Source organism: Mangifera indica, chromosome 6 (assembly GCF_011075055.1).
Source record: "Mangifera indica cultivar Alphonso chromosome 6, CATAS_Mindica_2.1, whole genome shotgun sequence".
In the NCBI taxonomy this organism is placed as follows: domain Eukaryota; kingdom Viridiplantae; phylum Streptophyta; class Magnoliopsida; order Sapindales; family Anacardiaceae; genus Mangifera; species Mangifera indica.
In genome coordinates, this window is record NC_058142.1 from 5,346,617 (window position 1) to 5,362,598 (window position 15,982).

Sequence of the window (15,982 nt, forward strand, 5' to 3'; positions counted from 1 at the left end):
TTTAAATGATATTAAAGGATGTATGGTTTGAATAATATTTTATTATCAAAATTGAAAGATTACTTTAAAGATAGATTACTTAAAAAATTACTAAATATAAATTATTAACGTATTTGATAAAATTTGATAAAAATTAATATATATAAATAATTATTATGTTTGATTAGAGGTAATAAAAGGAAATTAGTACATTTTTTCACTTAATTACTCTTGGGTATAATTATTCTAAAATATTTTTATATTACTTCTTATTAATTAAAAATGAGATTGTTTGTATTCTGAAAAATTAATAAATAAAAATATAATTATAATAAAAATAAAAATTATTTTATTAATCTATAAATACGTAAAAATGGTATTCACATTATTTATTATCGATAAATTAAATAAAATAATACAAATAATAACTACAAACAAAACAACACCAAAAGATTTTCATTGATTTGTTATTGTTAAATGTTTGTTCGAAAATATCTTAAATCTTATTAAGTAATCGGTTTAAGGTTAGTTTAGTCATTACACCATATTTAATAAAAGTTTATAAAATTAAATTAAAATAATATTATTATTAATAATATTTATTTTAATTTTTTAAAAAATTATTGCAGTAAATCTAACGGTAAAGTGCCGTACATAAATTACAGCTAATGGAGACGAGAAATAAATGAAGAGGGGGGTTTACCCGTACACAAAACAATAGGACACCTCCTGCCTTTACTGTTTCTATTTCTCGTCTTTGACTTTCCTCTTTCTGTCTGTCTTTTTTGCGCGAAAAAAAATTGGCGAGCGAAACACACACAAGAAACTACAATTCACAGGTGATTCTTCTCTTTTATTTACGCTATCTTTACTCGCTTTTTTATATTACTGTAATTTTATTTTTGCCGAAAATTGTAGGTAACAAAGTCCTGCCGATCATTGAAAAGAATATATTTTGCGTTTTGGATTTGTGGGTATGGATTGTTCGTCAATCAGTTTTTTTTTCTGAAATAACATTTAATTTTTTATGTGTTCGAACGAGCAATTTGGTTTGATTGAGGGATGGATCCATGTTGAGGGTCGGGCGAATTATGTGTTCGTTTTTTATTCGCCAAATTTTATGTTGAATATATATATTTTTTTTTGTCGGGGGGGGGGGGGGGGGGGGGGGGGGTGTGTGGCGCGGTGGGGAATTCACGATCTTGAAGTTTCTATTTTTCTAGGAGTAAACTTAAAATTTTCTATGAAACAAAGAGACCTATATTCTAGTTTTTCTTATTTTTATTTCCTTAAACAAGTTACAAAATATGAATTTACCAGAAAGAAAAGCAGCCCAGATAAGTTTTTACAGAAACGCAGGCTCAGATAGGGTCTTTAGTCATTAATTAGTGTTTTGAGGTTTAGGTCCTGTGAAGTTTGTTTGACTAAAATGGATTGGATTAGACTGGATTTTGATTGGGAAACTGGATGAAGCGGAGGGCTGATCACTTGTGAATGGATGATTGGGTGAAATGAGAAAGCTAGTTCAGAGAATTCTTTATACAAGGAAGCTATGTTACCATAAAGTATAGCTAACTGTGACGTTCAATAAGTTTAATAAGAATAAAATCTGTGTATGCCGTGACGGAATCTGAATATTGCTTGGGTCATAGCATGCTGGTTGTGCATGATTTGATATGTTCAATAACACTGACTCCAGTAAGGAGTAAGTTTTGAAGCTCGTTTGGCTAAATTTATTAGATTTCATGTTGCATATTTAGTGTTTATGAAACAAGGTTTCAGGTGTATTGTTAAGCACTTTGGCGTATGCAATATTGCATAATGAGGACAAAAGAAGAGAGAAGAAAGATTCAAACAGCCATAACCTTACCTGTCTGGATATTGTGTATTAGAAAACTTCAAGGAATTATTAAGTAGGAAGAATTAGCGAAATATTTGTACTACACCTTTCTTTTATTCTTTTCTTTTTCTTGTTTAATAATGTGGATGCATATTCTACTAAACTGATCCACAGCCCAACTTACGCACAATGATAATTGGAGAGGTTAGGTCTCTATTGTTGTTATTTTAGTTAGGCTTGGGTTAACATTGACCACAAATTACATTTTGGGTTGTGCTTGGTTTGGTTATCCATAACTCATTGTATTGAACTGAATGGTGTGTAGTATTTTATATTTTTGTATGCATAAATTACATGTTAGGAAATAGTGGATCCTTCGTAAGGTAGTTTGCTGTTAAGTGAGAAACTTATAATGTATTCCCATCCTAAGAATCACTTTTGATGTTTACATTTTTGTCTCCCTAAATGAATGTTCTCGTCTTTTTTATTTTTTTTTTCAGTTTTAATCTTTAATGGATTTTAATTTTTATGTAGTTTTTGTTATTTTGTTTTTAGGTTAGAATTTGATGGATAACAATAATTGGAGGCCTACTCCTCAAAGCGGAGAGTCAGTCATAGACACTGGTGATTGGAGAAATCAGTTACAGCCTGAATCACGACAAAGAATTGTCAACAAGATGTAAGTGCCTCTTCTTTTTCTCCCTGCTATAATCTGTTGTTTTAAAAAAAGTCCCTGTTTTGCCATTTGTTTTGAAAAGTCTTGGATCCTATAGGAAACTGTTGTGATTTGTATGGTTTCTAAAGTTCTTTCAAATCAAAGAAAAAGAGAAAAGGGTTAGAAATGAGTCACTAGTTAATGAAACCACCATCATGACTCTTCATACACTGTTGACAGGTTGTATTGTTAATGTCTACTTTTATTGGGTTAATGTGGAAACCAGGGAGTGTGGAAGATGGTCCACTACAAATAAAAGGATTCAAGGTGTTTCAAAATGGCATTTTATGTTAATATTAATTCCAGTCTTTTGAACATCAAGAGATATTTATTCACTTCAAAATCTTTTTCATGGTCACTCCACTTGGCTAATAACTGTCTCTTCTAGCTGCAACTTTATAATTTTGCAACTAAAATTGTAATTAAATGGGCAGTTGAAAATCTTTTGAGTCATTGAGTTAGCATATGGCTATAAAGATTATTCCTAGTTTGCTACTAATATTTGTGAGCATATGGAAAATTTCATCCTCAATGGTGAATGTGCGAACATTCTTAGGTTTTTTTTGGTATGAAAGGCTAGCACGTCATGAAGTATGCAGTTTTTGTTTAAATAAATTATAGAAAATTAAGGTTAGTTTCAGGTTTGTGCTTTTGCCAAAATTTCCTTCATGGCTTGAGCATTATGGTAAATTATGGATTACCACATAAGGTTTTTCTTTGTAAGAATAGTAACTGCACAGTCAGCAACTTACGTATGCTTTATTCTGCATAGTATGGATACACTGAAGAGGCATCTTCCTTTTTCTGGTCAAGAGGGATTGAATGAACTCAAGAAAATTGCTGGAAGGTTTGAGGAGAAGATATATACTGCTGCAACAAGTCAGGTAAAATTTTGATCTGACTTCTATAACGTTCATCAATCTATACATAAAAAATAAATAAATAAACTATTCCCATATATTTGCACATCATTTTGTGCTAGCCATAATTGTTATACCATGAAGTCATAATTATTTTTATCTTTTGCTTCTTATCATACCATGGAGCTTTCCAAGGAAGATTCTCTAAGCTTACTGAACCTCTGTCTTTTATTTTTCAGCCTTTTAGATCAGTTCGTTTATTTATTTGTTGTTTGCTTATGTTTAATAGTGCATTGGCACCATTAGGTCAATTTTTTTGGTGCGTGTGAGAGATTTCTGAACTTAAAGTACTATGAGATTTGAAATTTTATATTTATCTCAAATTTCAGTCAGATTATCTACGGAAAATATCTTTGAAGATGCTTTCAATGGAATCAAAATCTCAAAATCCTATGCCTAATTCTTTGCCGTCCAATCCCGCTGGAAATAGTAACAAATCACCAGATCCAGGTAATAACATTAATGAGACTTCTTCTCTTAAGACACGGAAAAACTTAACTTGCAACTTGATCTATCCCATCATGCTGTTTGGCTGGTAGAGTTCATGAAATCTATCTAAACATGTAGTGAGTGCATGCATTTTTTTGTTCAATTGTTGTAATTCAATTTAATAATCTACAGCTTTTGGATATTGATGAAAAGCTTTGTGTTTTGAGGACAAAAGGTGTTGTGCGCCAAACAACATGTCCCAAAAAATCTTGGTACCCTAGAAACAACGTGTATTTTAAAGTTTTGAAGTACATTTTATCTTCTTCTTTTTTTTTTTTTGCAAAGCGCAACCAAAAGCTTAAGGTATTAAGTAGATACCATATTAGATATTACACTTGCGATATAGGTTACTTTAACATATTAGACCTGTATTATTCGTTATAACTTATTGTTCATTATCTTGTATGGATTACATTAGATTCTGTATTGATAACAAAAATACCAACAGGGCAACATCTTTGGCAGTATATCATTGAACATGCCTTTTAAAAAGATAATTAATTCAATGGCGTAATTTGTTAACTTCTCAAAGTGGATGGTGCTGTGTAATTTGCCCAAACCATAGAGTAGAGGCAGATGATGTAAAATTTTCTGTTATTTTCTTCTCCCTTCCTCCTTTTATCTGTCTCCACCCCTAAACCAAAAGAAATTTCACCCATTTATTCTGAATCTATATCCATCTGATAGCCATTGTGTTTCTCTTGGTGTTCAAATGACACTTTTAATTAATTGATACCTGCTTTTGTCATTATGTTTTTCCCTCTAAAGTTATTTAAAATTAATTTTCTTTTGCTTTTCCTATTTTAAATAGGGTCTGGCATGCAAACAGTTCATAACCAAGGGCAATCACTTCCTATCCCAATGTCAGCTAATCAGTCTCAACAACGCCAACAGCTGTTATCACAGAACATTCAGAGTAACATGACATCAACCGGAGTTCAGGGTTCTTCTGGATTGCCATCTGCTCTTCCTTCTGTCTCTGGTTTATCACAGGCCCCAATCCCCAGTGTTGTAAACCAAAATTCCACAATGCAAAACATATCAGGTGTTTCACAGAACACAGTACCTTCAATGGGGCAAGGGGTGCCCTCCAATCTCTTTGCTAATTCCCAGAGGCAAATGCAAGGAAGGCAACAGGTTCTCCCCTCGCAGCAACAACAATCCCAGAATCCACAGTATATGTACCACCAGCAGCAGGTGCAACATCATTTTCTGAAGCAGAAGCTGCAGCAGGGAAATCTCTCGCACTCAATAATGCAACAGCAGCAGCCAAACATACTACAGCCTAATCAATTGCAATCTTCTCAGCAATCTGGTATGCAATCATCATCTGTTATGCAACCTTCAGTGATCCAATCAGCCCCTCTCCCTAGTCTTCAGCAGAACCAATCATCTGTTCAACCGTCAACACAATCCATGATTCAGCCGCACCCACAATCAGTCCTTAGGCCTCAGCAACAGCAACAACAGCCGTCAATGATGCCACAGCAACAGCAAACTTCAATGACACAGTCGTCAATGATGCCACAGCAGCAGCAGCTAATAGGCCAACCTTCAAATGCTTCAAATATGCTGCAGAATCAAATGATTGGTCAACAAAATAGTGTTAGTGATATCCAGCAGCAACAGCAACAGAGGTTGCTAGGGCAGCAGAGTAATCTTCCAAATATGCAGCATCAGCAGCAGCAACAACAGCAGCAGCAGCAGCAACAGATGTTGGCTCAGCAAAACCTCTCAAGTATGCATCATCAACAATTGGGCCCACAAAGTAATGTTTCAGGATTACAGCCGCAGCAGCAGCAACAGTTACTTGGAAACCAACCTGGAAACTCTGGCATGCAAAATAATCAACACTCTGTGCATATGCTACAACAATCCAAGGTTTCATTGCAGCAACAAAGCCAACAGAGTGCACCCTTATTACCAAATCAAGGGCAGCAGTCATCGCAACAGCCACAGCAACAATTAATGTCACAGATCCAATCACAGCCTGCACAGTTGCAACAGTCTTTGGGATTGCAACAACAACCTAATCAATTGCAACAAAATTTGCAGCAAAGGCTTCAGGCATCTAATCAAGCATCGGGTACCTTGCTTCAACCACAGAATGTAATGGATCCGCAAAAGCAGCTATATCAATCGCAAAGAGTCCTTCCAGAAACATCATCAAGTATGTTGTTTCATATATATGCCTTTTGTCATCTTCTTAACAACTGTGCCTTGTTGTTTGTGCTTTCTTCCCAAAGATTATCATAGTATAATTTTGTTGACAAGATTATGTTATGCCTTTGCATTTGATTAGTTGCAAGTATGTTTGTTGAAGGAATGCTTCAATTTTTGTTTCATTGCTTTCTACACTAGTGACAATTTTTCATAAAATTTGCAAGTTCTTTAGAGACTACTACAATGGTTGGCTTTGCACTTCCTTACCTTTACTGTGTGGTCATGCACTAACACATTTTTGCACTTTTTCAATATCTAAGATGCTTTTTGGCTTGGTTATTAGTTTTTTTTATTTCAGGAGAAAGAACTGGTTTTGAATTCTTTTCTGAAATCCATGTCTGGGAATTTTTAAAAGTTTTCACTGACATAGATTATCTCACCAAAATATGATTTTTGTATAAAAAATCTTTGATTTCCTCAAAAACGGTAAATGACAAGTATGCAACTAACACCTATGGATAGGTCAATATAGACTAGTATGTCTGTCTTGTGTTTTGGATATATTCTAAATTGATGTGTTACTTCACTTCAAGAGTTGATCTTATTGAGATGTGTTTGAATTTAAATTTTCAAAGGTGTGAGTTGACACTTCAATAGCTTAATCTTAGCATTTATATCTCATGAGTAACAATGCAATGGAAGAAAATCGGTATAATTTATTTTGTTCCTCTTTTACCTGACTTAAGAATTTGTAATTTATCTGGTTGAGTGTTTAGGGATTATGGAATATGTGGTTGATTGTGAGAAGCAATAAATTTGTTTTATCATCTTTCTTGTGGGAAGAGTGCATAAGTGTTGTCTTTGTATTTACTCTGGTTGTGGGAGAAACTGGTGCTCTAATCTTTTGCCGTACAAATTTTTTTCTGGTGAACTCTTGATGTAGTAGAAACATATAGCTTTCTTAGGGATGCCAAATTGTTAGGATACCATACCATTATTCCCAATTTCATATCATATAAATTACCCATTTGCCTGTGATTTGATTCTGTGTTCCTGTCAATCCCCTGTCACATTTAGCTCATGCTATTGGAATTTATGTGCTGTGAATGATTTCTTCACATTTAGCTCATGCTATAGCAGTCGTGATGTGAGTTTGACTCATGTTTCTCTTAGTTATTTTTTCTTTCTGGTAACCAGTTCCCATTTGACTTACGTATAAACAATTTTTATAATGTTAGCATCTCTAGATTCCACAGCCCAGACTGGACAAGCAAATGGGGGTGATTGGCAAGAGGAGGTCTACCAAAAGGTACTTTGTCATGCCTCTTAGATGAAATTTACTTATAATACTTGAAAGAAAATATTGGTGGACATAGGTCTTGATAGGGTTGAAATTTGGGATTGGATATAACCAGTCCATATGTCATGATTGTTATAACCAGAGCAGGAATAACCAGTTAGAAACAATGATTTTACCATTGTGAAAGAATTCTCAATAACTCATAATTGTATGTGCAACTACTCTTCTTTTGTAGCTATGGAACCTGAAATAAATTAACTGTACAATGATGTCATGCAAAATTTTCACTTTGCAGATTAAAGTCATGAAGGAGATGTATTTGCCCGAATTAAATGAAATGTTTCAGAAAATTGCTACTAAATTGCAGCAGGTAAATGATCTGTTTTTGTATATTTTCCTTGAAACTTGATGCCTAACCATATTCTTTACTGGATTTCATCTTAGCTCTTGAGTTAATAGCATAGATCTTTAGGTGTCGTTTGTTTTTCAAAAGTATCTGACCTGTACTTTTCAGTAAATCTTTTACCTGTATCAATGAATCCTCTCCTCCTTCAGATCTTTAAAGGAAGAAAACAGATATCTTTTTCATGGAATTATTGGCTCAAATATTTTGTTAATTTGTTTTTTTGTTCAATTTATTGAATTCTGGTTCTTACCATGAAAACTGGTGTTCTCTCTGCCGGTCAGCATGATTCTCTTCCTCAACAGCCAAAGTCGGATCAGCTTGAGAAGCTGAAAACTTTTAAGAATATGTTGGAGCGTCTCATATTGTTCTTACAAGTGTCCAAAAGTAATATTTCACCTAATTTTAGGGAAAAGCTGGGTTCCTATGAGAAGCAGATTATCAATTTTATAAATACAAATAGGCCCAGGAAGACTGTTTCATCAATGCAGCCAGGGCAACATCTGCCACCTCCTGTGCATTCCATGCCGCAGCCACAATCACAAATTACTCAAGTTCAGCCCCATGACAATCAAATGAACCCACAGATTCAATCAATGAACTTACAAGGTTCTGTTGGAACAATTCAACAGAACAGTATGACAAATGTGCAGCATAATTCTATGACTTCTATTTCGGGGGTCTCAACAGCATCACAGAACATGTTAAATACCTTGCAGCCATCTTCCAATTTGGATTCAGGACAAGGGAATTCACTGAACTCACTGCATCAGGTTTCTGTTGGATCTCTACAACAAAATTCTGTGAGTACTCAGCAGGCAAACATGAATAGTTTGTCATCACAAAGTGGAGTCAGTATGCTACCATCCAATATTAATTCCCTCCAATCAAACTCAAATGTGCTACAACACCAGCATATAAAACAACAGGAGCAGCAGCAAATGCTGCAGTCCCAACAGCTCAAACAACAAATGCAACAGCGCCAGATACAGCATCAACAAATGCTGCACAAGCAACAGCTAATGCAACAGCAGCAACAGCAGTTGCACCAGCAAGCAAAGCAGCAGCTGCCGGGGCAGATGCAGATGCATCAAATGTCACAGATGCATCAGATGAATGATGTGAGTGACTTTAAGATAAGACAGGGGATGAGTGTTAAACCAGGGCTCTTTCAGCAACATATGCCGTCAAGCCAACGCTCAGCCTATTCCCATCAACAGTTGAAACCAGGAGCTGCATTTTCTATGTCTTCTCCCCAAATGGTTCCAGCTGCATCCCCTCAAATAACACAACATTCTTCTCCACAGGTTGACCAGCAGAATCTGCCTTCATCAGTCACAAAAACTGGAACCCCCTTGCAATCTGCAAGCTCTCCTTTTGTCGTTCCATCTCCTTCAACACCTTTGGCTCCATCACCCATGCCGGCAGATTCTGATAAACCAATTTCTGGTATTTCATCCCTAGCAAATACTGGAAATATCACACATCAGCAGAATTCTAATACACAAGCAACAGCACCTTCTCTTGCAATTGGTACTCCTGGGATATCAGCATCACCTTTGCTTGCTGAGTTTACTGGTCCAGATGGCACTCATGGTAATGCCTTGACTACTGTTTCAGGCAAGTCCAGTGTTACAGAGCAGCCTCTTGAGCGCTTAATCAAAGCGGTAAGCTGTAGCTTATTTCTTGGCATCACCATTTTTTCTTTTGCTTGTAATTAGTATAGCTTTAATGGTGGCTTAATCATTATGTTAACCTTATTTTTTTGTGGTATTTCTATGATACAATCATAAATGGAATTTTCAGGTGAAATCAATGTCACCTAAAGCATTGGGTGCATCTGTCAGTGACATTGGCTCAGTTGTGAGTATGATGGATAGGATAGCAGGATCAGCGCCAGGTAATGGGTCTAGAGCTGCTGTTGGTGAGGATTTAGTTGCCATGACCAAGTGTCGCCTGCAAGCTAGAAATTTCATCACACAAGATGGAATGGCTGGACCTAGGAAAATGAGGCGCTACACAAGTGCCATGCCTTTAAATGTTGTTTCTTCAGCTGGTAGTATGAATGATAGTTTCAAGCAGTTAAATGATTCAGAGACATCTGATCTGGAGTCAACTGCCACATCTCGTGTGAAAAGACCAAGATTGGTGGTATGCCCTTTGTTTCTATGTAAATCAGTATTTGTGGTTGGGTTGATTTGTTTATTTTATCATACAAAAGCATTTGTTTCTTTACATGATTTTTCTCCTTCGTGATAGTTCCCTGCAGCTCATCTACCATATGTTTGACTTTTATTTTTTATTCATCAACTATTTTGTATTTGGAGATCCTTTTTTTAAACTTCAAACAGTTTTCTGTTTAATAAAAGATAAAATGGTAATTTTCCCGCTGTATTTCCAGATACTTCTGTCTCTGCCTTTTCACCTTCTTTAGTCCAACAAAATTATTTGCATCTCTGCAGGCTAATCTTGCCCTTTTGGAGGAAATAAGGGAAATAAATCAGCTACTTATAGACACGGTGGTTGATGTCAGTGAGGAAGATGTTGATCCAACTGCTGCTGGTGCTACTGCTGAAGGCGGTGAAGGAACCATTGTCAAATGCTCTTTCACTGCAGTGGCTTTGAGTCCAAACTTGAAATCACAGTATTCTTCGGCACAAATGGTAGGCTTTTGAACCTTCCAGACACGATGTCCCATGCACCCACTCATAAACATAATGATACATAAGGATTTCCTCTGTATTTATATGCTCCTTCTTACTCTATGCAGTCACCTATTCAGCCATTGCGATTGCTTGTTCCAACAAATTACCCCAATTGCTCCCCAATATTGTTAGACAACTTTCCAGTTGAAGTCAGGTATGTGAATGGCTCGTTTTCTTCTGAGAAAATGTGTCTTTTAATTGAAAGTTCCGCAAACAAATTGGAATTGCGTGAAAATTAATTTAGCCAAGTATAAACTTAAAAGACATGGTTGATGTTCAACAGCTCTTTAAGTAAAATTTTTGAGGCATGTGAGTTCTGTTTGCTTTGACAGCAAGGAATACGAAGATCTTTCGGTGAAGGCAAAGTCAAGGTTTAGCATATCTCTGAGAAGCCTTCCACAACCCATGACTCTTGGGGTGATAGCAAGGACTTGGGATGTGTGTGCCCGTGCTGTGATATCAGAATACGCACAACAGAGCGGTGGAGGCAGTTTCAGCTCAAAATATGGGACTTGGGAGAACTGCTTGAGTGCAGCGTGATCATCCTTGCAGACTCAAACCAATGGGATTTTGCTCCGATTACCCATGACGCATTATTCATCAGTTTCTTCTGCCATGATAGCTAAACAAGCAGTTTTCGGCTGATCACCAATCCTTGCCTATTAATTATCTAGAAGATCACAAAACCATCTGTGTTTGCGTTAGTTTTGTCTGTCTTTTAATAATGTTACGGTTTTGTTATTACATATTTGTTTCTGTAATTATGATGCGGTGGTTCTGTAGCCTGTGCTTCTAGCAAATGCATTTGCTGGAACTGGTATATTTGCAGGTGGTGTTTAAGTTTATAAATACATTAGTTTTTTCAATGTGTAAGCAATTTGGTCTTGCAGCAGTTAAGGGGTTGTCTCTTATAGGACTATAAGCCTTAGGGGTGTATATGATAGTTTATCTTATAAAAAAAATATTTTTATTATGTGCTATTGTGGATGTAACATTGTAACTTTTAAGGGTGATTGATTAAGAGGATTAAAGTTACTTTGACAATCTATCTTTTATAATTTATATTATTTTATTTAATTTATAAATAATAAAAGATTTTAATAATATTTTATTATTAATAGAGGTGTAACAAATAGTATAAAAGATGATCTAGTTATTATCTTTACTTTATTTAAATATTAAAAGAGTATTAAGTTAGTATTGGTTTTAATATAATTATATCTTTATTTATTAATTTTTTAAAACAAAAATAATTTTATTTTTAATTAATATAACAAATAATATAAAAAAATATTTAAGAATAATTATATTCAAAAAAATTTAAATAAAATAATATACTTGTATTCTTTTATTACTTTTAACTAAACATAATAATTAATTATATCTATCTAATTTTATTAAATATAATAATAATTTATATAAAGTAATATTCTAATTCTAATAATAAAACATTTTTTTAAACCCAACACCTCTTAAAGTATGAGATAAAACATTTACATCACTTCTACACTTGCATAGTCAAATTATTTAAATAAATATAATTTTATTTCTCATCATAAACTTCTAATAAAATTCTACACTAAACCTTTACTCATATCAATGTATAATTCCCATCGGAACTCTCTCATTTTCATTTATAAAATCTCACGTCCAAAACATAAAATTAAGTGAAAAAATCATTAAATCAAGATATTAAAATTAATTTTTATTTAAAATTCAAAATTTTATTTATAAAATTCTTATATATTGTTATTATGTTATTGTACAATCACGTTCAAAAATTTATTTAACTAGTATCGAATCATATAATTATGTTATCGTCTTTTTTTATTGTCTTATAAATTCATGACTGTAAAGAAGTAAAGAATCAATAATTTAACATTTTAAATTATCATTGTTAAATTTTCACCCGAAAAATAACAAAAACATGTAATTTTTTTAATGCATATATGATCTGTTAAAAGGTTTTAATTGAATTATCTGATCAATTAAATGAATTTAAGTATATACAATAAGGTAAACTTACACAATAAATTTGATAATTTAAATTGAAGTTAAAAATTAAATAAATATACATGCAATAATAACTTATATATCTGAATAAAAATAAAACATTAAAAAATAATTTGCATTAAACTATTTATCTCTTCAAACCTGATTTGGATTATTGCATTTTTTTTCTTATTAAAATATATAATTTTATTAAAATAATTTATAAAAATATTAACATTTGACGTGTTGTACACGCGCGTGAAACCGTAGCATAACTCGGCCCACAGTTTTCCTTTTCTTTCCCAACCCGAAAAGGAAATTCTACCCTGAGGCTAGTAGTTTTTATTCCAAAAACCAGCGGGACCCCCTAATTCATAACTACCCCGCTAACTTTCCTAAATTACAGTTCACCTACCGCCTCTCGCTCTCCCCAGTCCCTACCTATAAATACCCTCCGTTCCGTTCTATTAGGTTTGCCAAATCAGTCTCCACAGCCGCACTTAAAAATTCAAAACAAGAAAAAATAATCGTGTCTAGTGAGTGTGCTTAAATTAAAATGGCGTCGTCAACGTCATCAAGGAACAAATCGAACGGTCCAGATCTGCATAGCTTTCGGAGACCACAACTATCGTCCTCCGTTTCTTCAACCTCTTCGAGTTTCTACTCCTGCTCCTCTTCCACGTTCTTCGGACGTGCCACTTCTCCCACACCTGTCAGCCTTTATGGACACAGGCACTCCAATCACAACGACCGCCACGTGTCACGTCGATCCTCGCCATCGGTTCGGTTTTCTCTCGATAACCGTCCTATATCTCCCAACCGTTCGATCTCATTCACCAGACAGATCGACAAAAGCAACAGCAATGCGAAGGTATTCAACACTTCTAAGAGGACCTGCGCTTGTTCGCCGACGACGCACCCTGGCTCTTTCCGGTGTGCTCTTCATAAGAGAGCGAACAACTATCAAAATAACAAAACGAAGTTCTCGTCGTCGTACCACACGAGTAGTACACTGAACTACAGGAGGTCAGCGATGACGAACTCGCTCGTGAGAATCGGAGGAGTGGAAGGAGAGTTGGTCAAAAGAGCATTGTCTGCTCTAATAAGGCCGTCATCTCACCACCAGCGCCGCAGAGCCGCTTTTGAGCCGAGACCGAGTCGGTTCTACTTAATGTCAAAAGCCGAAAATTCAGAAAATTTATGAATGTTTAATCAGGATTTGAGTTTGTTGAATGATTAAGCCGGTTAGGGAGACGAGTGGACTCAGTTCGTTAACTGTAAAGCCGAGTCACAATTTTTTTTTATTTTCAATTTTGATCTGTTTAGTTGTTTTAGGGAAGATTTGCCAGGAAGAGTGCGGTTTTTGTGTAAAAAGTTGAGGAAGAACTATTATAGAGAGAAGTTAAATAACTGTTTATTATTATTTTTTTAAAATTCTGTATGTCAGATGACTCGGATGGATGGCTTGACATTTGGTGCCTTTCGGTTTTGGTAATTGATTGTGAAAGCAAATTACAAAATAGTGCAACATTAAAATACGTTGGAAAAAATTTAAATTGCCGTGAAAGCATTGAATTTGAAAATTCTAATTTAGGTGTAACGGAAAGATAATATTAACTTATTAGTAATCAATGAAAATAGAGCAATGTTATGTGTATCTATTTTTGATACATAATTTATATACACAATGATGTGTTATTATATAATTAGATGATTTTAAAACATATGTTATCATATACTAAAGAAACATTCAATCACATGATAATACTTCGTCTGTGTACATAAATTGTGTATCAAAAATAAGTACACATAGTTTTATTAATGAAAATATACTTTAGCTCAAATGAGAGATAGAGTTGGATTGGATTCAAGATGAATTAAGTAAGAGCTTGACTTGTTTTATATGGAGCTCAGTTTGAGTTAGAGTTTAAGTTTGTCAAATTTGCTTTAAAGATATTCGAGTTTAACTCATTTCAAAATAATCAAATTTAAATTTAATATTAAAATAATATTATTTTAATATATATTAGTTAAAATGATATCGTTTTAATTAAATTTTTTAGATTCATAAATTTGATGAGTCGAGAATATTAAATTTTCATAATCAATTTTGCTTGAACTAAGTTCGTTTTGAATTTGTTTTAATTGAATACGAGCTCAAATTTAAATAAATTCGGTTTAAATTTAAATTTAACTCCATATTTACAAAAACTAAAATTAAAACTATAAATTTATAATATATTAATTTTAAATTTTAAATAAAGTAATATCTAATCAGATATAATAAATATTTAAAATTCAAACATAGAATTATTCGCGTACTTAAATAACTCATTAAAGTTTTTGAGAGTAGAAGTCGTGAAAGCTTCATTTTCATGACCATATAAATTAATTAATTTCATATCATAAGACGGAAAATTCCCATTAAATTAAGAAAAAGTAGCATGGACAAAAGCATAGTTTTAATTTTCTTAGCAATGCAAGAAAGGGATGGTGGCAGGGTGAGGTGAATGAAAATCCACTGCAACCAGCTCAAAATAAATATTATAATTAATTAATATCTAAATTTAAGGATTTCTGGTTGTGGGGTATTGCGTTCTTCTCCTAGCTTGGGGTTGAAGGTGAAGCTTCCTTCCTCACCCCACCAGCAGATTTGTCAACTCTATAAAATAATGATTTTAATATTTTCTTTTATTCATGGTTTTAAAACCGAATTAAACTGAGCAATTCAACTGGTTAAACTATCAACTATTAATCAAACTGCTTTCGATTTACATTAAAATTATTTTTTACGATTAAAACGGATTAAATCAGATTAAACAATTCAAACCGTCTGATTAAATAAAGTATAAAATTAAGTTTAACTCGATCAATATAAAATATTATTTTTTTAAAAAAATTTCATTATAAAAAACTTAAACTCAAGCTATATTTATTATATTTGAATATATATACCATTAAACTAAACCTATTTTAATATTAAATAAGTCAAATTTTATATTCGATAAATGCAATTTTTTTTAAAAAATATTTTTTCAGAATAATCCCCTCCACCGGGGTGATGTCTGGTTTGGGTCCAAAAATATAGTTTATTTATTTAATTTACGTAGATGAATATTTTGTTCCCAATTAAGATTTGGTAAGTTAAATGAATTTCAAACTTATAAATGATCAAATTAATAGTAAAATTATGTATACTTATTTTATGTGCACAAATATATACATATATATATGTCATTATATGATCGGATGAATTTAAATTAAAAATAAAATAATATTTAATTATATATATATATATTTATGTTCTTTAAATAATGTGCACAATATTGCTCTTAAATTAATGGGACATTTTAAATTTTGCGTTGTAAACTAATTACATGAGATAAGCAAGATCTCTGTTGTGACAGCACTAAATTAATTTATATGGATAATAACATCCATATAAATCATAATTTCAATTAAGTTTATTCCCACAG

At 33.4% G+C, this 15,982-nt stretch overlaps 2 protein-coding genes across 19 annotated transcripts in view; both read left to right on the forward strand.

Annotated features, from left to right (window-relative positions):
- Positions 1-11,487, forward strand: part of LOC123218712 (mediator of RNA polymerase II transcription subunit 15a-like) — a 34,884-nt gene extending 23,397 nt beyond the window's left edge. For 11 of the 18 annotated variants that reach the window (XM_044640280.1, XM_044640277.1, XM_044640281.1 and 8 more), the window contains 10 exons: positions 3,307-3,418; positions 3,784-3,904; positions 4,755-6,113; positions 7,345-7,415; positions 7,702-7,776; positions 8,094-9,476; positions 9,616-9,960; positions 10,272-10,472; positions 10,580-10,668; positions 10,847-11,487. In XM_044640280.1, the coding sequence (XP_044496215.1) occupies positions 3,307-3,418; positions 3,784-3,904; positions 4,755-6,113; positions 7,345-7,415; positions 7,702-7,776; positions 8,094-9,476; positions 9,616-9,960; positions 10,272-10,472; positions 10,580-10,668; positions 10,847-11,054 (3,964 nt within the window). In that variant the 3' untranslated portion in view covers positions 11,055-11,487. Of the gene's footprint in view, positions 1-679; positions 819-897; positions 954-2,374; positions 2,499-3,306; positions 3,419-3,783; positions 3,905-4,754; positions 6,114-7,344; positions 7,416-7,701; positions 7,777-8,093; positions 9,477-9,615; positions 9,961-10,271; positions 10,473-10,579; positions 10,669-10,846 lie in introns of those variants that run through there. The other 7 variants (XM_044640269.1, XM_044640272.1, XM_044640274.1 and 4 more) reach the window with 4 other exon arrangements.
- A 1,360-nt stretch (positions 11,488-12,847) lies between these two features.
- On the forward strand, positions 12,848-13,917 carry LOC123219445. The gene has a single exon (XM_044641422.1). It carries the CDS (start codon positions 13,063-13,065, stop codon positions 13,708-13,710), a length of 648 nt encoding a protein of 215 aa, XP_044497357.1. The 5' UTR covers positions 12,848-13,062; the 3' UTR covers positions 13,711-13,917.
- Positions 13,918-15,982: the final 2,065 nt, after the last annotated feature.